Source organism: Falco peregrinus, chromosome 7 (assembly GCF_023634155.1).
Source record: "Falco peregrinus isolate bFalPer1 chromosome 7, bFalPer1.pri, whole genome shotgun sequence".
Classification (NCBI taxonomy): domain Eukaryota; kingdom Metazoa; phylum Chordata; class Aves; order Falconiformes; family Falconidae; genus Falco; species Falco peregrinus.
The window spans coordinates 25,331,028-25,352,048 of NC_073727.1; the positions used below are offsets into that span (position 1 = coordinate 25,331,028).

General features: G+C 42.6%; 1 protein-coding gene across 1 annotated transcript in view; it reads right to left on the reverse strand.

The window, feature by feature from the left end:
* The window catches only part of SEC63 (SEC63 homolog, protein translocation regulator), a 63,698-nt gene extending 43,487 nt beyond the window's left edge, over positions 1-20,211 (reverse strand). The window contains exons 1-2 of the mRNA XM_055810212.1: positions 19,906-20,211; positions 493-592 (exon numbers count right to left, since the gene is read on the reverse strand). Coding sequence (XP_055666187.1) covers positions 493-592; positions 19,906-20,029 — 224 coding nt within the window. The 5' untranslated portion in view covers positions 20,030-20,211. The remainder of the gene's footprint in view (positions 1-492; positions 593-19,905) is intronic.
* Between the last annotated feature and the right edge of the window lie 810 nt (positions 20,212-21,021).

The window sequence follows — 21,021 nt, forward strand, 5'->3', positions numbered from 1 at the left end:
AGCTGGAACAGATGCTAACAGACAGCAAACCATTTTGAGGGTGGGAGTAATAAATAAAGAACTAAAGGATATAAACCATCACTTTGAACATACAAATTATTACTCATATCTGAATGTATGTTTACATATTAAATATTTAAAATCAAAAGACATCACTAGCATCACTAATTTCAATGAGGGAAGATTCGTTTTTTGAACATATAAATGCATTGTTTACTTATTTATTAGTGCTCAGGTTCACTGGTTTTATTTAACAGATATTTTCTAAAGGACAAACAGCATCCATCTTGATTTCAATCCCTACTAGATAATAATGATTAAATGTTAATTATTCAAATACAGCAGATCACAAATGTCTCTTCTGTGACACAAAAGCCATTATCATATAACTAATTCCAGCTGCTTTGTTTACAAAAAAAATAATGTATTTTTATAAAAATAAAAATGTAGGAATTGCTTTAATGGAAAGTCACGCATGTGAAACATACTTACTTTACCGTAGGAATTATGTTTTGTTGTGGCTTTAACAGTCGCAAACGATACCACAAGCATCTTCCATACACATTTCTTATATTCTTTAATCGAATTTGCTCTATGAAAGAGAAAGATTGTGATTAACAATTTGACAAAAAGCAGAACGACAAACATGCTCACTTCATCCCAGAATGGATGCAAGGTCAGTTGGAGGACTAACAAAAGGTCCAGCAATACTGGAGGAAACAATAGGGTTTATCCATTTAAGTGACACTGTACATCCATAAACACAAGAAGTTGGTCAGATTATTCTCCACTACCTAAAAGGAATCCATTCTATTTTCCACATGTCACATAGCAATCATCACCTGAACACAGCCTTTGCCTGGCTAATGTGAACCTGTAAATTTTATTTCTGCCATTTTATATACAACTTCAACAAGTCTCCCGTTTCAGTATGTCAGCTACGGTGTGCAGGAAAAACAACCAAAAACCACCTAACCCACAGGCAAAGCAGTGTCTGTATACAACTAAAGAATACAGCCAGAGCAACAGCTGCTCCCTCAACTGAAAACACGATGCATTTTTCTCCCCTTTACAACAACTGTTTTGTTAGTGCCTTCACTTAGGTTTTTTCCCATTGAAGGGGGAAAGGAAGGAAGAATAAGATAACAGCTATTTGAAAGTCATGTAGCTCAGTAATATGGGCTGATGGCAAGAAAGCATAAACATTAGTGACAAACTGGCCAACAAGTTTTCCTCCCACACCCTTTCAGGACAGGACGGGGCTGCAAGGAAATTGTATTTATACTGTCAACATCAGTATGACAAGGCATAGAAGCTCTGTCTGTTAAGATAGTTTTAATTGTATTTCAGAGTTAATCAAGACCAACTTAGTCTTGGTCAAAGAAGTCTTTTATTCTGAGAAAAGTATGGTGGAAAGCAAATAGATCGTACAGAATCTCTGTAAGCACCAGAATTGTATGTTATAAAGTGACTTCAGTCCTGTTTATCTTTTAAGTAACTTGTCTATGCATAGACTACACACTATGACCTGTAGCGCTTCTGTATTGGTTTTCCATGGCAAGGTTTTGGTAGCAGGGGGCTGCAGGGGTGGCTCCTGTGAGAAGCTGCTAGAAGCTTCCCCCATGTATGACAGGGCCAATGACAGCTGGCTCTGAGATGGACCCACCGCTGGCCGAGGCCGAGCCCATCAGCAGCAGTGACAGCACCTCTGGGAGGGTGTATTTAAGAAGGGGAGGGGGAAAACCTGTGCAACAGCAACTGCAGCCAGAGTGAGGGGTGAGAATGTGTGAGAGAAACAACCCAGCAGACACTGAGGTCAGTGAAGGAGGAGGCACCAGAGCAGAGACGCCCCTGCAGCCTGTGGTGAAGCCCACGGTGAGGCAGGCTGGGCCCCTGCAGCCCCTGGAGGGTAACGCTGGAGCAGATACCCACCTGCAGCCTGTGGAGGACCCCAGAGCAGGTGGATGCCCCAAGGAGGCTGTGACCCTGCAGGAAGCCTGCGCTGGAGCAGGCTTCTGGCAGGAGCTGTGGGGAGAGAGGAGCCCAGGCTGGAGCAGGTTTGCTGGCAGGAGCTGTGACTCCGCAAGGGACCCACGCTGGAGCAGTGTGTGCCTGAAGGACAGCACCCTGTGGAAGGGACCCACGCTGGAGCAGTGTGTGCCTGAAGGACAGCACCCTGTGGAAGGGACCCACGCTGGAGCAGTGTGTGCCTGAAGGACAGCACCCTGTGGAAGGGACCCACGCTGGAGCAGTGTGTGAAGAACTGCAGCCCATGGGAAGGACTCACATTGGAGCAGTTCATGGAGAACTGTCTCCTGTGGGACAGACCCCACACTGAGTAGGGGCAGAGTGTGAGGAGCCTCCCCCTGAGGGGGAAGTAGCAGCAAAGACAAGGTATGAGGGACTAACTGCAACCCCCGTTCCCCATCCCTCTGTGCCACGTGGGGGGAGGAGGCAGAGAATCCAGGAGTGAAGCTGAGCCTGGGAAGAAGGTGTGTTAAGATTTGGGTTTATTTCTCATTATCCTACTCTTACTTGAATGATAATAAATTAAACTAATTTCCCCAAGTCAAGTCTGTTTTGCCCATGCCGGTAACTGGCAAGTGACCTATCCCCCTGTCCTTGCCTCACCCCAGGAGCCTTTCGTTGTATTTTCTCTCCCCTGTCCAGTTTGAGGAGGGGAGTAATAGAATGGCTCTGGTGGGCACCTGGCATCCAGCCAGGGTCAACCCACAACTTCTGAAGTCTGGAGGTCACTATACTTACCTTATCTGCAAAAGAATAAGACCACTTGGCCCTTTTCAGACTAAAGCTGAAAGAATTAAAGAGAAAAAACTTCATCCTGTCTCAATGCATTTAGATATTGCTGGTAAACAAAGTGACTAAATTTGCCAATTTAAGAGACAACTGTGAATTATCTAAATGGAGGAATATATTAACAACCTTGATCCCAAGCACGTCAGTCACATCCTAAAAAATCTTACATCTCAACTTTGTAGTTATAACAATCTGATGCCCTCATCTTAACTAAAACAGCAGTTATGATACACAGAAATGTTTTTCTTTGGCAGTTTTCGAAAAGGTGGTTGTGGAAGACAGTGATGACCTCTGTTTAGTTATTCTGATAGGATATGGTGCTTGGTGATCTACTTGAATTTCTAAGCATGCATGCAGTTCAGGTGAAACATCCAGAACTTCAATTTGCAGTCACCAAACTATCTGAGGCTAGAGAAAACGTGACCATAAATGCCAATACTGCACACCAGATCAACCACAAGTTGAGATGTAACCACAGAACCGTATTTTAAACCCTGGCTGATTTGGCCGGAGTGGGAACAGAGATGACACCTGGCCACCCACAAACTAGTAAAGTAGACAAATATTAAAGCTTGCAGATACAAGGTACCAGAACAGGAAAAATCAGCTTATTCTGAACTACCTAATTCTACAAAGTATATCCTCCCCAAAACTCAAAATAATATTAATCAGCTTGATGGGATTCCTTGAGAAAATTACATTAGTAGTCCCACCACCCCCAAAGGAGGAGAGAGTGAGTATAAAGGATTGAATTATCCTCCCTTGCATCCTATCCAACTCTTGCAAGGCTTCAAAATAAGCTTCCAAATCTGTCTTGCAGTTTTGTGCAACAGATAAGCCACACACATACTTTGCAGTTCTCCTGATCTACAAAGATTGTTCACATACTTAAGAAAAGTACTAAACATGAAGCATTCTAAACAAAAAAGATGCAACTAGTATTTGGTTAAGCAACTGCCCACTTATTTTCACTTGTGTAAGGCTTTAAAAAGCACTATGAATAAAACATTTAGTGACAATGAAAACAGGGCTAAAATGCAACACTGACTCCCTACCGGCAGAATGCAAATTAATTTGGCATTTTCTCTTCACAGTTTTTTTTTTCTTTCAAGACAAAAATTGTGGGAGATCTCTATTGGTTCAGAACTGGATCCACACAACTAGAAGTGAGCTAACTGATATTTAAAATTAAACTACTATTTTTAATGCAGAACTAAGAGACATTACCAGCACATAAAATTGGCATTTCAAAAAAAGCTGATGGCATTAAAAACTAGACAGACAATTAAGTAATGAGGACTAAAAAGCTCTGCTACAGAAACAGAGAGGAAAACGTTCTGGGGGGTTTAGTTGCCTGTCTGTTGACCGTTTATAAGCCATAGCATGATGCCTGATATTTGAACAAACCAGGCATCAATTTGAACAAACAAGCCTCATAGAAGACCCATGTGCTTATATTAAGCATCAATCACTCATTCCAAATATTGTTGATAAATTCAGTTTTGCAGTACTGAAGCAAGATGAACTGCTCAGTTCAACCACACTGATCCAGATCAGCTACCTGATCCAACTTGTATCACAGCCCCACAGACATTTCTGCAGCACAACCAAGGGGCAGTGCTGTTTGGTTAACTATCTTAACTGACTACGCTGCCTGCAGAAAGAAGTACCTAAAACCAACATGAAAACAGATTACCAGTGCTCTTTGGACAAACAGAAGATGACCAGGAGAACTTCGTTTACTTAATCCTGTAAAACTAAGCCTAACAGGATATGACTCCTTTTAGTGTTTTTGCTAGGAAGTTTTTATCAAGCTGCTGTGCCTCTATTTAAAAATCTGTGCCACTCTGTCTGAGACACAAAACCCCAGTTCTCAAACCTGCCTACTGTCCAGCCTGGCAAGTACCAGATGACTATCTCCTTTCCCCTCTCTGCATCCTCCCTGCAAGAATATGCTAACACCCTTCACCTTACCATGCCAAAAATCTTCCAGAAGGCCCTGAGGGGAAGGCACCCCTGGAGAAAAGAAACATAGTTGTGCAAGGTAAACTAAAAAGTTGGCATATGGTCAAAAAAAACTGACCATGGGGAAAAACGAGGCTAGAAACTAAAAGTGGTTTCTAATAACCAGAGACCTGAGGTTTCGCAACAGACTTCCAGTAACAGCTGCAGGAGTCACATTTTGCAAACAGTGTGACAGCAGTACCAAGAAATAAAAAAGTAAACCTGGAGGCAAGTGGTGTGCGCAAAAATTACACCCTTTGGATAGGTAAACAGTACCACCTAAGTCAGTCAAAGAGTCCCTGGAAGAGCTATGCTGCACATGGGGACCTCTTCAGACAAATACCGAACTAAAACATGAAGCTAAGCAGCCATCACTTTTTTTTTTTCTCCACACTCATCGGCACAACTCTGGATCAAATCTAATTACAGTTGATTAAACCATATCAAAGCAAAAGCACCTCATTAATTTCTTTACTATCTTGGGATGGCAATAGTCTCATTTGATTAACAACCCCAAAAGGAAACAGGGCACTAAGATGAATGATTGTTTATAGTTATCTGTCTGGAACATAAAGAGAGAATCAAATCCTTCCCAAATTGAGGCTAAAGTCCAGACTATTCAAATTATTCAGCGTTATCCTGAGGCACTTCCTCTGTCACATGTCATCATTAACGCATATTAACTTGTGGAATTCAAAAACGGGCAGCTACTTGGGAGAAAGGCGGAATATAGACAGCATCACTCCCAGCTTAGGCAGAAAGCCACTGGCAAAACATCACCCTGAGTAAGAAAGCTGTATTCCTGCTGTATCCAGGAAAAACAGGCTTCCTGTTTATTTACAGACAATGTATGTAATTGCACAAAAAAAAAAAAAATTATCTTGTTAGGAAGACATTGGTTGCATGGGGGAAAGGGGGGGGGGAAGACTAGCAAGAGCCAGAATACCAGATAATTACTGTGCTTAACAAAAGCAGCAATGTATTCCTAATGAGCAAGTTGTGGATAAATCATGTACTTTTTTCCTTTGCCTTCCTCTCCCAAGGAGTTTCCTTTCACACAAGTGCATTGCCATGTCACAGAACTGGCACACGGTCCCTGCAGTATCTTGCAGACCTCAAGCACACAGGAGTAAACACATTACAATGCTGCTAAGGGTAAAGCTTTGCAGTGAAATCGGAACTGTACCTTCTTTGCACTTCAGCTCTGGCATCCTTGCTTTGTCAGAGAAAGAGGTTCTGAAAAGCAGGTAGCAGGCAAGAGTTCTCTGTTTCTTCTCACTCCAGATTGTGGTTCCCCATTAAAGCATAACAGCACTTCAGACACTGTCCTTTGATACGGGATTACAGGGAGACAAGGGGCAGGGTCGGAATGCTTTTCTTCTAGCCAAGAGCTTCTCATTTAATGGGTAAAACCCTTAAAGTTTTTAAAATAGGTATTAAAGAGTCTTGAAAAGCAGAGGCGTCATGCATCCCTTGGCTTTAGAATTAACCTCTCCAACAATATTCCACCCATCAAGGTATCGCTAAAGCACCCCTCTCACAAGAGGGCTGTAGACTGCCAGTTCATTTCTGTAAATCATCCGGGGAAGTCCCATGCTTTCTCCATTTCCTCCCAAACTGTTCTAGATTCATCCAAAGTTCTTGACATTCACAAGCAATTTTTCATCAGTACAACACTCACTTTCAGAGGGTTCACATGTGCCTGTTACAGTATCATAACAAATGTATGTGAACATCCAGCCAAAGCTAAATCTTAATATGCTCTTCAAGCTCTCAAATAGAACAATTACTAGTACAAAAGGAAGGCTGAGCACCATCTCTTTCAATTATTCACAAAGAGTTACTCAGGTCCTCCAGTGATACTAGTAGGTAATTTAGCTTTTAGACAAATGAAAATAAAATCAAGACCCTAGCATAACCAAGCTATTAATAACTAAATGGGAAAAAAGTTTACTTGTACAGTAATCTGCTTACTACTTTTGGATTAAAATAAAGTGATTAATAAGTATTTTAGACTTGTGCTTCCTTAAAGGTAGCTGTCCATTTGGCTATACACCTTAACTAGAGAATGACTACAGATCACTGACTGATAAGTAAGTCCGAGATACAGTCAACTTTATGTTGAATCCAAAGAGGTATGCAACATTTGAACAACAAGCTCAATGCAATTATAAAAAAAAAAAAAAAAAGAGAGAGAAAAAGATACCATCTTCGATCCTTCTTTCTTTTATTTGGTGACTAAAGGTTTTCTTCCCTTGTATTCCAGGTGACAATACAGGTATCAGTAGAGAATGCTTAAGGAAACACTAAATTGACTTCTATTTGTCAGAACTTATATATGCCTTTTGAATATCCTGGTCTTTAGAGAGAGTGATTTCAGGATAAGCAAGCTGCTTGTTCTGGGTGGGCAACCCAGACCACACAGTTCTTGGGCATCACAAAACAGTGGAACACTTGAAGTCGGGAGAGACCTCTGGAGATTATCTAATTGAACCCTGCTGCTCAGAGGAAGGTCAACAGAGCAGGTTGCTCAGGGCTCTGGCTGTAGGCCTTTGAATATCTTCAAGGACAGAGACCCCACAGTCTTTCTGACCAACCTGTTCTAGTGTTTGATCACCCTCACAGGGCAAAAATTTTATCTCATGTATGTCTCAACATTTGTTCATTCACCCATCACATGATGGGTGAGGAACACAGGACACACACGAGAGTAGGAAGCCAACCACAGGCTGGACTTGCTGCTTCCATAGGTGACATACAGGCTGTGGCCTACAACTCAGCTAAAGGTTGGTTTTGACATTCACCCATAGCCACACCTTACTGACACACACCCTGCCTTTCTGTGCTTCTCCCCTGACCTCTCATCATAAGAATACGAAGTCTCTGGCATCTAATATAAATATTGTCTTCAAAAACCAAGACCTTTACAAAATGCAGCAACTGCACATTGTTTTACCATGCTCTGATCACCACCTCTGCACCAGCAGCGATGACGAACAGACACGGTTCTATCAGCACATGAGGAACACCAAGGACGCTGGCCATGGGGGCACTGCCAGGCAGCTCAGGAAGACAAGCACTTCTATCATCAGAAGAATCTGTGATACACATGCTGGCACGACTTCACAAAACATGTTAAAAAAATAGTACCACAGAAAGAACAAACTACTTCTGTGGGCAATGACAAAGGCACCAGATGACTACGCCAAGAAACCAAAAGAAAGATTTGGGCTACAAGTCATTTTGGGGTGAACATCATGAAGCAATATAAATACAACAGCACTGCACAAGATTTGTTTCATTTTTAGTAACCTCTGTAGGGTAACCTAACCTAGTTGTTGCTGCAGAAATTACTTCTGCCCTACTCCTTCCTGACAGTGAAGCAGAAGTGGTCTTCACTGTTCTACTATTAGAAGTGCTTATTTATTATTTTTTTCTGAAGAAACAGGAGCATCTATTTTATCCTTAGGAATGCTTGACAAATGATCCCTACCTAGACCTAAGCTTTTTGTTTCAAGTTCTAGAGGCTCCCGTAAGTACTCCCAAAAGAAAACCTAAGGAAGGTTATTTTTCCTTCGTAACAAGATTACACATTTATTGGAGATGGGCAACTCTGGAAGAAAGTGAAGGGAAAGAAGTACACTTGAAATTATATAGAGGAGGAAAGTTTTAATCACCAGAACCCTGTTTCAGCTGCAACAAACACAGGTCAGTTTTAGGATGAAATAGCACAAAATAAGATAATGGCATCAGTACTCTTATGTAAAGCACATAGTTTAAAGAGATCACACAGACAATTTTTAAAACAACAAAAAAACTAGTTAGTTAGTTCCAGAATAAATGGAATACACCAGTTTTCCAACGTTCTGCCTCAAACAGTAAGAAAGAACAGAAGCATGTCCTAGCCTCTTGCATCCCTTCTGCCTTAAGGCTACTAAGAAAAGTAAAGGCAGCAAGTCTAAGATACAGCTCCAGTGGACTCTCAGAAAAAGATATTTGAGGAAGCGTGTATGAAACATTCTTCCCACCAGATGGAGACAATTCACCCAAAGGAGAACGCTGCTTGGCTTCAAAAGAAAAGGACTTCTTTCAGCATGGAATACTGCATGACTGAGTTCTGCAGCCTAGGAAATGCAGAGATCTCTTCACAGACAAGACTTCCACAAAACATAACTGCAGCATGTCATCCTCTCTCTACCCCTTGTCTTGGAAACTTGTACCTTTGGAACATTTCAAGAGATGCAAGTAATACACACAGCATGCAAGGCTTAAGTAAAGATTTTGATCCAAGGGTACTGCTGCTCTAAGCATTAAACCTATTCTGTTAAACCTGAGGGTAACAGGCTCAGCTGGCACCCTGCTCTTGAGAGTTTCTGATTCTGCTGGTTTTCACTCAGAGTTCTACAGTTTTAATCCTCTAAATTGCACACTAGGTTCCTGTTTTCTCTCAACAACTATGTATATGTATATGCAATGTATACACACACATATGCAAAAGCTGAAGTCTTGGACTTTTTCCTACTTCAACAATCACAGAAATTAAACAATGGTATGAACAATTTATTTGCTGAGATCTTGAACTGGGGCTCTCTAAACAAATTTACTTTTTTAATCACATAACCATTTCTCCGGTGATTAATACAAGTATAAAAATGCTACTCTACTGCCTTACTAGATCATTTTTGCTTAACTATTGATATTTTCCTTGATAATTATTGTAAAATAGACTCCAAACGGATCTAGTACAGTTTCCTGGAATAATTTAAAAATCACAGGATTAGGAAAAAAACCTACACTTACTTTCAAGAGATGCCACTGACAAACACTGTTAACGAAGTTTTAAAGCAGTAACACATCTTCCCCAGTAACTAAGAGGCAACACACAAACTCACAAAGTCAGCAACATCTCTGAATCTTTCAAACCTACTCAAAAATATAATAGAATTGACTTCTAGTGTAAAACCCCAAATTATGAGGCATAAAGTCAATTAAATTGACTTAAAAGTATTCTAAAATGCAGTTGCTTAAACCCAAAAGGCTTCAAGTAACACCAGTGTTCCAGTTAAAATTATTTAAAAAAAAAACCAAACTGGAAAGTATGTTTCAGGACTTTGAGCTGACCATACCAGTGAAGAATTAAATAATCTGAACAGATGCTTTCTAATCTTAATTTCTATTGTTGTAAGAATTGTACTCACTACCCCGAGTTTATCCATAAGGAGGTTTAAGCTAGCCTCTTCACTAAAATGTTTATAGCTGAATCTGATGCTGACCCTCGTTGTTTTCTAAAAGATTTTTTTCTGCCTAATAAATATTCATAGAAATAATTAAAAAATATGTTTTAATATGTTGTCAACCACTAAAATTCCAAGCAGCTCATAAACCACAGAAAGTCCTGGAAAAGACCTCAATAGCAAGCCTGCTTCTTTTCTAGAGCATGTTTTACAGCAACTAGATTAAGTGTAAAAGGGCAAGTAACCTATTTTTTCATTCACACTGTTCCACACCTATTTGCTGACCAAAAGATAGCATTTGTTACTAAAAACTTTAATAAATAGTAATAGAAGATGATTCAAAATCTTGAAAGTTAACTTCTTTTCAGAGTTTACTTACTTGGACTTGCTGTTTATAGCCAGCCTCACTGGTCTCAGGGCAGTTCCACATCACATTATTCCTACTCAAGCCTATTCCAAACCTTCTCCTTCCTATTAGTATACAGTCTCATTTGTGCTGACAAAATCCTGAATTATCAAATTTATAGTAGGGCTATGCCCACAGGTACATCAGCAAAACTTCAACGGCATCTGAGAGGAATCAGAAAACTATCCATTTTAATATGGCATGACACCCATGAGTCAGAAGTTAACAATTCTAGATGAAATCAACAACACTGGGCTCTAAGACTTCCACATCTTTAATTAATAGCTTGATTTTATCGATTTGGTGTGGGGAAGAAATGAGTAAACATTCAATCCAAAACAAATGTAGACAAAAGTCACTTAGCATACCACCAATCACTGAAAATGCCTCTATTCAGTATTGTTCTGATGCACACCTCAAACTATAATAAAGGACAGAATTAGTGGACATAGGGATAAGTACCATACATCCATTTATCATCAGTGGTGCTTTTGTAAAGGCAAAGTCCTCTAAAGAAAGTAAACATGGAAGAAGACATCCTACAGATACAGTCTATGGTTTCCAAAAAGCTTTTGAAAGGTTCCTCTTAGAAGTCTTTCAGGGCAACTATCTATTGCAAAAGTAAGTATGTGACTGCAAGGCCGAATGAATGGCCAATTCCTGCAGCAGAAGGAAACTGACAATTCTGCAGGAATCCATGCTGGAACTACAATATATTTCACTACTAAGTAACCTGGGTGAAGGTGTGAGCAGTAAAATAAAGCTTCTGGATGGTATTAACTTATTCCGGGTAACAAGGGCAAGGGTATCCTAAAGAATTGTAGAGATCAAGCAAGTGGACTACAGAACGGCACATGGAATTCAGGGCATAAAAACAAAGAGCAATGGGGACTACCCTAATTTTAGATATATATAAAGGATGAGCTTGGTGCTGATCATTACCTCGCAGGAATGCGATCTTGGTGTTGTGAGAAACTGTTCTATGAAAACCTCAGCTAAATACTTATTAGTTATAACGAGCAAAGCACATATTTAGAGCATTCCTGTGAGGAAGAGAACATTATTTCACCACATAAGCTTAAGGTATGTACAACCTTGAGTATGATGCACAGTCCTAGTCCCCACCTCTTAAAGAGCGGCAACTAGAAAACATTCAATTAAGGTGAACAAGGGCCACTGAACATAAGAAAAGATTTATGTCCAAAATATAAGCTACAAATCTTTCAGCTCGGAGAAAGAAAAGTGCGAGGAGAGATAACAGAAGGCTGTAAAAAAACCTTAAGTGACAGCCAGGACAGACAGGACTGAAAGTTTACTGGCCTCTTCCAGTACAGCAAATAAGGATCATCAAATAAAGTCAGAAGCAGATGCAAAACAAAGATAATTATTTGCAGCCACAGGATGGTATAGATGCTATGCTAAAATAGAGTCATTGAACTAAAAACCATTGGAAACTGGGAGAATATGCAAAGGAAACACTATTTATGCTTGTCATGTTATTCTCTCCTTAAGGCATACACTTTTTAGTATCATGTAAAGACAACATCTGACCTGACCCAGTATATCCACTCTTGTTTCTAAAAATAAAAAAAATAAAAAATCTGAAACATTATTAGTAAGCCTTTCTAGAAGTCACAATGCCAGCAAGTATCCTAGTCTCAAACAGCTCAACTAGCCAACCAAGATAAAGACATCTTTTGAGTCTAAAATGCATCACCTCCTGCAGTCATTTAGAATGCTTGTAAGTAATTTTCTGTAAAAGGGAAATATTACGCAAAAATTTGAAAACACTTCTTCAATCTTCTCAATTGTACACTTACTTAAGAACTGGCACAGACAAAAACCTTTTTGCTCATAAAAGAAATGAAGAAACTATTTTGGGCTTCTCCCTACTCTTTGTATGGTCCAGCCAGCACGACCTCCCTCACCACAAAATGAGAGGCATGTTTGTGTCAGGTCCTGGCTAACAGCTGAGGAAAAGGACTACAAATCCCTCAGTGGGAGAAGGCAGCAGCGCAGGACGAAAGCACACAGCCGCAGCCTCACCTAGGTTTGCCCAAGCTGCTGTAGATCTGCACCTTTCTTGACAGGCATGAATTTGAACAAAAACAACACAAAAAAACCCACTTCAAAACCCTCACTTTGGAATCGCTGTCAACCCCATTTCCTCATCATTCACCCTGCTCTCTCAAATTCGTGCTCCTTCTGCAAGAATGGTTTATCTGCTCATGAAACCAACTGAACCATCGTACTTTACCCTTGAATACCTCAGGTTAAATAGCACTAACCTGAATTCTCTGACACACAGCCTGTACATCCTGATAGTTCCATGTCATCTACACGAATAGTCAAGAAATCCTTGCAGCAAGTAGAAAAAGAACAATGAGGTATATAATAAAACTTCTACAACACCAGTTCTCATGAGCTTCCATAAGAAAGGCTGACTTTTAAAAAAAAATACAACAGCTTTATTTTCATGTCTATGTAATGAGAGATAAAGTTCTTCTAATAGCTTGATCTTTATCTTGCATATTCTGAAAAAAGCTTTTCAGAATTAAGTGTTCTGGACAGTCTTGAAGCTACTCAGCTAACCTCTAACACAGGGTTATTAATTTTATTTTACTGCTAGGAGACTACAATGCTTAGAATAAGATTGCAATACTTCAAAACAATTCCATGAAAAGACATGCTTTTTTTCCAAATAACAGAGCAGTTTAGATTACTCTGTCCAAATACTTTGTTTCAAAAAGTATTTTTAGAGATAATTGCTAGGCATTACTAATGACATCTCATGATGTTTGCCCTTTTTTCAAATGTTTCTGCAAAAAATCCTACTGCTTCAAAACAGCAATATAGTAAAAAAATTAACAAAATAGTATGAAGTATTGCCATTATAATCTATTCTCCCTTTTAAGAGTTACCTAATAAGCTGTATTTTTCCGAACTTGAAATGGTTTAAGGTAACCATAGTACACTCAATCTCTCAATAGCTAAAAAAATTTCAATTTATATGAAATAACAGTTCCTAAATGCTTAACTGAGTTTCATTAACTCTCCTCCCACTTCCTGACACCATGCTCCAAGGTTGTATTAACAGGAAAGGATAAAAGCACACACATACAGGCACAAAACACTTTATAATCACAGGTATCAAGTTTTCACACCCATGCTTGTCCACCGCATTAGCATTAGCAATGAGCTTAGCATCCTGTGTTTTTGTCCTGTCCTTTTATCCCATCCTCTACCAGCATCCTGTACTTTTAGTCTGTACTACCAAACGCCAAAATGCTGTGAAATACTTTTGAGGTAAGTTAATGAGATTTCAGTGAACTGTGAGAAGGACAGTAGTCACAGTTAACCCCCTACAACCAACCTTACCTCACCAGCGGATTAGAGGCAGCACAGAAGAATTTTACCCCAAAGCAGGATCAGCAGTATTAGGTAGTTCTGAGATGCCCTTCCTCTCCCCCAGCTGCTGTAAGGTGCAAGTGCTCATTACTCCATTACAGATAAAACAGAAGAAATGCTGCCCGCATTCTCTGCATTGGTTTGAGTCACATCCAAATTGCAGACTCACTGTTTGTCCTTAACAAGCAAAAAACTTCATAGCCTCAGTTCCTCTACTTCTATCTTAAAGCAGGGGATTAACATGGATTTCTGAAGACAGCCTGAAGATCTACAGATGAAAAATACACCAAAAACCTACAGAGAAACCTTCATATTTACATTACTATATAGTGATATCCAGTATAGTGGGCAAATATACAGAGAAGTATGGTTCCTAATACAGTAAACCTTCAAAGAAGGACTTTCTCAGGACTTCCTTTCAAGGTTTTGAATATGGCTGCCAACTACTACCCATTTACCTGCAAAAAAAAACCTGTTTCCAAGTAGTAATACAGTAAAAAGTAACAAAATATTAAGTATCACCATTATTTCTATTCTCCCTTTTAACAGTCACCCAGTAAGCTGTATTTCTTAAGTATTTCTGTACTTCGCCCAGCCCCAACACAAAAAAGCTGGACTAGAGCAGGGGTTCTCAAACCGCCTATGCTTCTTCCGAGAGGCATGGTATCTTTGAAGATTATTAATGAACAACCTCCTTTAACCAGAACTTTTAACGGTGAGGTTTTAGGGCTTTTTTAACCAGCCCAGTGTTCTTCCAGAAAACTTTAGCTACATCTTAGAAACATTTGAAGGCAGAGGGTGCAGGGGTAAAATGTTAGTGAGCAACAGGACAACATATAGCTGGGGACTGACCAAAAAGAAAAAAGCGCCACAGAAACACCCCACATACTTTATATTGATTTATATCACAATGAAAAGAAATTGAACAGCTTTTAGCCGTTTCTTATCAATAATTTTTCCTAGATTCAAAAGTGCAGCAGGTTATCTTCCCCCTCTCCCATTCCTACAGTAGGTTCTTCTGGTCTTGTACCTCAAGAAGATCTATGTTCCAAGCAGAACAGCTCCTACAGCCTCTTTTCTCTCAGAGAAGAAACCGCAAGAGAAAACTTTCATTAGCATTATCCCTGCATTCACAGCTATTATTCTTTGAGGTTTTTATCCAGTTTTCAACATCTTTTGTTCAAGTTACTGTAGAAGACTCAGGATAGAGACTTTTGTTCTTTCCAACAGCTTTGTAACACGTTATGAATGCCCAGTGCTCTAAAACAGGGTATTTTTTTTAATGTAGACCTAAATCAACTAAAAAAAAAAAAAAAAAAGACAAACTTTCACAGATACATGTGCAGATCACAGTCTATGACCACCTGTTTCAGCACAGCTTGATAATTATGTGTCCTAATTCAGCAACACAGGTCTGAGCCAAAAAGTACACAAAGTTCAGCAAACGCATTAGCATTTTGCAACAACTGGCACATTACCCAACTCAATTCATTCACCTCTTGCTCTCCTTTTAGATGCTGATGTTTAATCTACACAAGCCGACAGGCAAGTCCAACAACACGAAGATACTCTGATGGGCGCTTATCCATGCCTAATTGCTGAGAAAAAAACCCCACGTTTTCTTCAACTCTCACAATTAACTTGTTGAAAAACAACGTTAAAATTCCTATTGCAGAAAATACTTTTTAGTTAAGAAGTGAATCTGCACCAGAATAACTTTTTAGCAACAGCATTTTTTGTTCCAAATTGGGAATAGTCCTTGTAATAGTTTCTCTCATAGTAATTACGCTAAAGTTATACCAATATTCACCCAAAAGAGAGATAATCCACAAAAAGTATGAACTGGTTTTTAGGGGCTTTCTTTTTTTTTTTACTAATAAAACACATATACACATAAATATGTTTTAAAGATACAAGTCAAGGATAAACAACATAGAAGTTTAACCACCACCTAGAAGAACCAGCCTTCTCCCCTCCCAGCTCACAGTCACATCCTGCACCATCCCAGACATCACGGAGTCCTACCCAGAAACCAATACACATTAAAAGACAAAAAAACCAAAAAATTCCTTTTAGCTCAATGTTCCAGTCCCTCACACTGCTCAGGTGCTCTATTTGACACAAGGGAGAGAGAGAGAAATAAAAGACTTACCCTGTTAGAGAACTGTTACCTTGAAGTAGTTATGAAACTGCAGCCCAAGACACAAAGCTGAACAATTAACCTTTTACAAGAGCCTTATGAGCTCTACAATGAACACTGAGGAGATAAAGTCATTGGGACAAATCCGTTCTACAAAGTCAATTACTTGCTTGTTTGGTTTATCAAAGCTGAGGTAATGAAATTATAGGACAGTTCACGGTGGTGACTACCACCCCACAGCAAAACCCTCCCAAATATAAGTATCGATCCCTACTGCAGACTGCAGCAATGCTTCATACAGACTCTCGAAAGCAGATTTAGATACCCAGAAAATAAATAGCTCAAATTTTACTCAAAGCTTGAGAGAGACAAGTCAAATCATGCTATTCTTCAAGACAGTAGTATTGAAAAGGCCTTTCAAAAGTTCATTTTAAAATTAACTAAGAGCAAAATCCTAACGGCTTGCTAAAAAACTATCCCGTTAAAAATCTGACACGAGGTAACGCATTGTGAGTTTTCTCATAGTAGTAAAGCAGTACAGATATATTCTTACCTTCCAATCTTCACTATGGCAAAAATATATGCTGATTTATGGGGTTTTTCTCCTTTTAATTTACTTTACGGTCATTTACTACAAAGCTACAGAACAAATCCCAAAATGTTATGAACCATTAGCATCTTTGGTGCTAAACCTTACTTGAAGAAAGCTGTGAGTGTTTTGCACTCTTATTTGTCTCTCCTTTTTTTCTCCTCTGTCTCGGGCTCTTTGCTGTATCAAGTACCAGCAATCCATGGCAGTGCATTTGTAGAAGGAAAGAGCAAGCACCAAGGGCTCAGCCTCCCTCTCTAACTCTTGCTTCAGCCTAGCTCTAGCACTCTTGCAAATCTATGTGGCTGAAGGTCATCTTCCAAACTAGTTTTTACCAAAAAAAAAGGCACCTGCTCTATGTCTTTTGAGTGCTCTGTTTTGCATTGCAAAAGGGTCTTGAGGGGAGGAGGCCAAGCATATGATTTGCTTCAAAAGTTCACTCTGATCTGGTCTTCTCACTCCTGGCAGGCTCTGCTGCAGCAGGAGCTGAAACAGCTAGCTAGTCCACCCGGGCTTTACCAGGTCTGCTCGGGGCCACAAAGGCACCTCTGCACTGGGTTCTCTAGCACAGGTAGGACAAAACACAATTCCAGAATGAAAACGTTAGTTGGTCCTACACAGAGAGAACAAGAGGTCTTGACAGAGCTTATTCAGTTCGGCCCAGTACTGTGCCCCACTGGTTGGAAAACCTGCTCTAAATTACCATCAAAATAATCACCTCATACCAACATTCAGATATTCCTGCTTATTACAACAATAAAAAGTTAGCAGTGCTGGAGGATTCCTGTTCTCAAGACATAGCCTTCTCTTAGTTTCTGAAATGACACGTGGTTTTGGTCTGGTTTGGGTTTTTTTCGGTTGTTTCATTTTTAAAAAAAAACTCATGAATTATTCTGAAAACACGAACTCATGGCTAAACAATTGCTACTTTGCATCAGCACAAGGTTGAACTTTTTCCTGAAATCTGGTTCAAATGGTGGAACAGGTATGGTTAAATACATACAAAGCTGTGAGAAAACTATGATAGGATTTCGCTGGAAATGCATCACATGAGCTGTACGCTTAAAGAACTAGAACACCACAATGAAGCAAAAGAGCACTCCGGTAGTCCCAAACATGACTAGCACAACACCTCAACTCTTCATTTAAAAAGAGACTGCAGACCAGAACTCACACAGGAGACTGCAGGCATGCTATTAAATGTATGCTAAACCCTGGACTATACTCACATTGTAAAATCCATTAAGACAATTACAAGGCAGAAATCATTCTTTCATTTCCATCCATTGCCATGCCTGGTTCTTTTCACTTACTTGACTTGTTTTTGTACCAACAGTACAATAAAATTTTACCTTGTGTTTTGGAAAGTATGATTTGATACAGGTTTGTAAGAGTCCAGCACCAGTTGCAGAACAATATGCAGCAGGCCCTCCATGTACTCAGCAATGCTGGCAAGAGGGAAAGATACTAGTAAAGTTTAACGGCAGCCCAAGTTGGAAACACAGTACAATCCATAGCCATATTCCAAAGTCAGGTTCACATTTTCTGCCATTCTGGAAAGATATATGAAGATCAAATATAAAGCTAGTAAAGTGTTTCCAAGTTTGACACCAGTTCTACAGCTTTTCCTGCTTCTGTCAGCCCTCTGAAACCAAGCTTAACAGCACTGAGCATCACTGCTGGCCATACCGTTCTGCACGGCATCTCTAAGTCACACGTTTCCCCCAAGAAGCTGCTGCTAAGAACTACAGAGGAACTAAAACATTATTCAAGAGAATAATTTTCTCCCTCGCTGCCTCCCACCCTTCACCAGAACAAAAATAAAACAAAACCACTGAGGTTACAGAAGTAAAGTTTTCTCCAAAACTATCTTCTCTCTCTGATCTCCTGCTCCTTAAGAACAACCCAACCATTACAAAATGTCTTCAATAACAGTAACGTCTCCCTTCTGCAACAGTCAGGACTCAGAAAGATAAGGCAGAGAAACCTTTCTCTGCAACAGAAAGAACTAACTCCTCAGCCATACAACAGGTAGTACCTGGAGGGCAGAGATCAATCCTCCGAAGCGGTTCTCTAGCCAGTACCCTGTCAGAAGCTGCAGGCATGACTGTCAGCAACCACGACTGTAAACAGCTATGATTTAGCACCAAAACAGCATTTCTTCTATCATTTTTTTCTACTTATGCCTTACTATAGAAGGTACAGGAATAAGATCTCATGGTTAAGTATTTATTTTACACATAAAACTAAGAGAAAGAGAGCCACGCAATTTAAAATGGCACACAAAAAACACGAAATAACCACCAGATATCAGACATAAAAAGATGCAGTGAACGTAAGGGATTCCTCTCAGATTGCAAAGCACAGGCGTTCTTAAAAGGTCAGTAGTTTCAGCGATGGGAATCGGCATGAAGCACCCCTGTTCCACTGGGTGGTTTAACACCCTGCCTTTAAACACAGTTTCTACAGCTTTTTTCACCTCCCAACTGCAGTTAAAAACATGTTCTTGTGCAGCCTGCGTACCAAAATGCCTTCTCCTTCCAAGAACAGAGGGATACGCGAAAGACAAAGAGGGAAATGACTGTGGAAATAAATTTTTTAAGTATTCAGGGAAACTTTCTAACGTTGCTGGGGGCTGCAAAGCATCACCCCGAAGGGTCACCTGGCGCTTCGGACAGCCAACCCTGACTTCCAATGGGAAAAATTACAGCCCCGCTCTCACACTCGCTGCGACCTCACAGCGCACAAAAGCTGAGCCCGGTAACTTTTCCTCTTTGGCCTCCACTCCACAGTTTATGCTTTTCCCACGGTGAAGATTTAGGTCACCCGCCCCGCAACCCCCCGGGAAGGAAAGAGAACACCCAACAAACCAAAACAAAGCACCAGACCCCAGCGCAGCAATGACTCTGCAGGCGCAGGGGCGCGGAGCCGAGCGCGCCTTCGGGAGGGGGCTGGGCTGAGCCTCCCCACGGCTGCCCCCGGGCACCGCTAAATGGCTGACAGCGGCGGCAGCGCCGGCCCGCGCCCCCCAGCACGGCACCCCCCGGGGCCGCGCTCCCCGCAGGGCCGGCCGGGCGCCCCAGGCGGGGCGGGGCGGAGCGGCGCCACCGCGGGCCCGGCCCGGCGGGAGGCACGGTACGGCCCGGTACGGCCCGGCCCGGCCCGGTCCCGCTCCGCCGCGGCGCGGGGGCGCGCGCGGGCGGGGGGCGCGCGCCGCCGGCAGGGGGGGAGCGGGGGGAGGGGAAGGGAGGGGACGCCCACGGCAGCAGGCGGCGGCGCAGGCCGAGCGCGGGGCAGGGCCGCTCACCGGCGTGCTGGTCCCGCGGCCACAGGTAGTAGGTGGCGGGGATGACGATGAGCCCCACGAAGCTGGTGAGGAAGTAGAAGAACGTGTTGCCGCTGTCGTCGTACTGGAACTGCTGCCCCGCCATGGCCGCGCCGCGCCGACCGCCCGTCCCCGCCGCTGGCGTCCCCGCCGGCGGCCCGCTCGCACCGTCCCGGCTCGCGCGGGGCCGAGCCAGCCGCTCCGGGATCCCGCGAGAACGGGCGCTCCCCCCGCCCCCTCCCGGCCGCCGCCGCCGCGGAAGGAGACGTGTCACTGTGCAGCCACCATAGCCATTGTAGCGTCACGGGCGGCGCGCGCGCGCTCCCGCCCACACCCCCACCCTGCCGCTGATTGGCTCGCCGGAAGCCCCGCCCCTCGCCTTCTGCCGCGCCGGGAGAGCCGCCTCGGGAGAGGCCGGCGGGGGCGGCCTAGTCCACGTCCCCGGCCCCGGCCCCGGCCCCGGCCCCGTCCGGAGGGGCATCGTGACCCCACCCAGCCCTCGCAGGCGGGTGGCCGAAGCCGGTGGCCTGCCCGCAGCGGGATGTTGACCTCCGCCTTGCTCCCGGGCCGCCGCCTCTTCCCCGCAAGATGGCGCCCCTGCCCCGAGGTGGCGGCCTGACTGGCCGCTGCCCGTTCCCTACCCTCAGCCCCGCGCGATGCGGGTGTCCCCGGGGACCGCGGGGGCGCTGAGGCCGGGCAGGGGCGCGAGTGGCGGCCGCGGTGCGCGGAAGTGCTGCGGGGTCAGCGCTGGGCTTAGCCCAAGTGCGATCGAAGCTGGGCCGGTCTGCGGGAGCGGGCGTGGGGCGGGGAGGAGACGGGAGCTGGGGAGGCTGCAGGAATAGGGCCCGGGAAGAGAGGAGGGCGGTGAGGGTAGAAGCCACGAAGCATTTAGGGAGTAAGGGACCGACAGGCACACTGTTCGTAAGATGGGTAAGAACTTGGGTAAGAAGACATACGAAGTCCTCAGGATTTGGAGGGTGGACCATGTGAGGGCAGACGTTTAAAATGCATCTAATTCTGAACTTACTTGCAGGAATGGTCATACTGTACAAGAGGATGTGACCCTAAAGGTGTGAAATCAAAAGGCTGTGTTGGTGT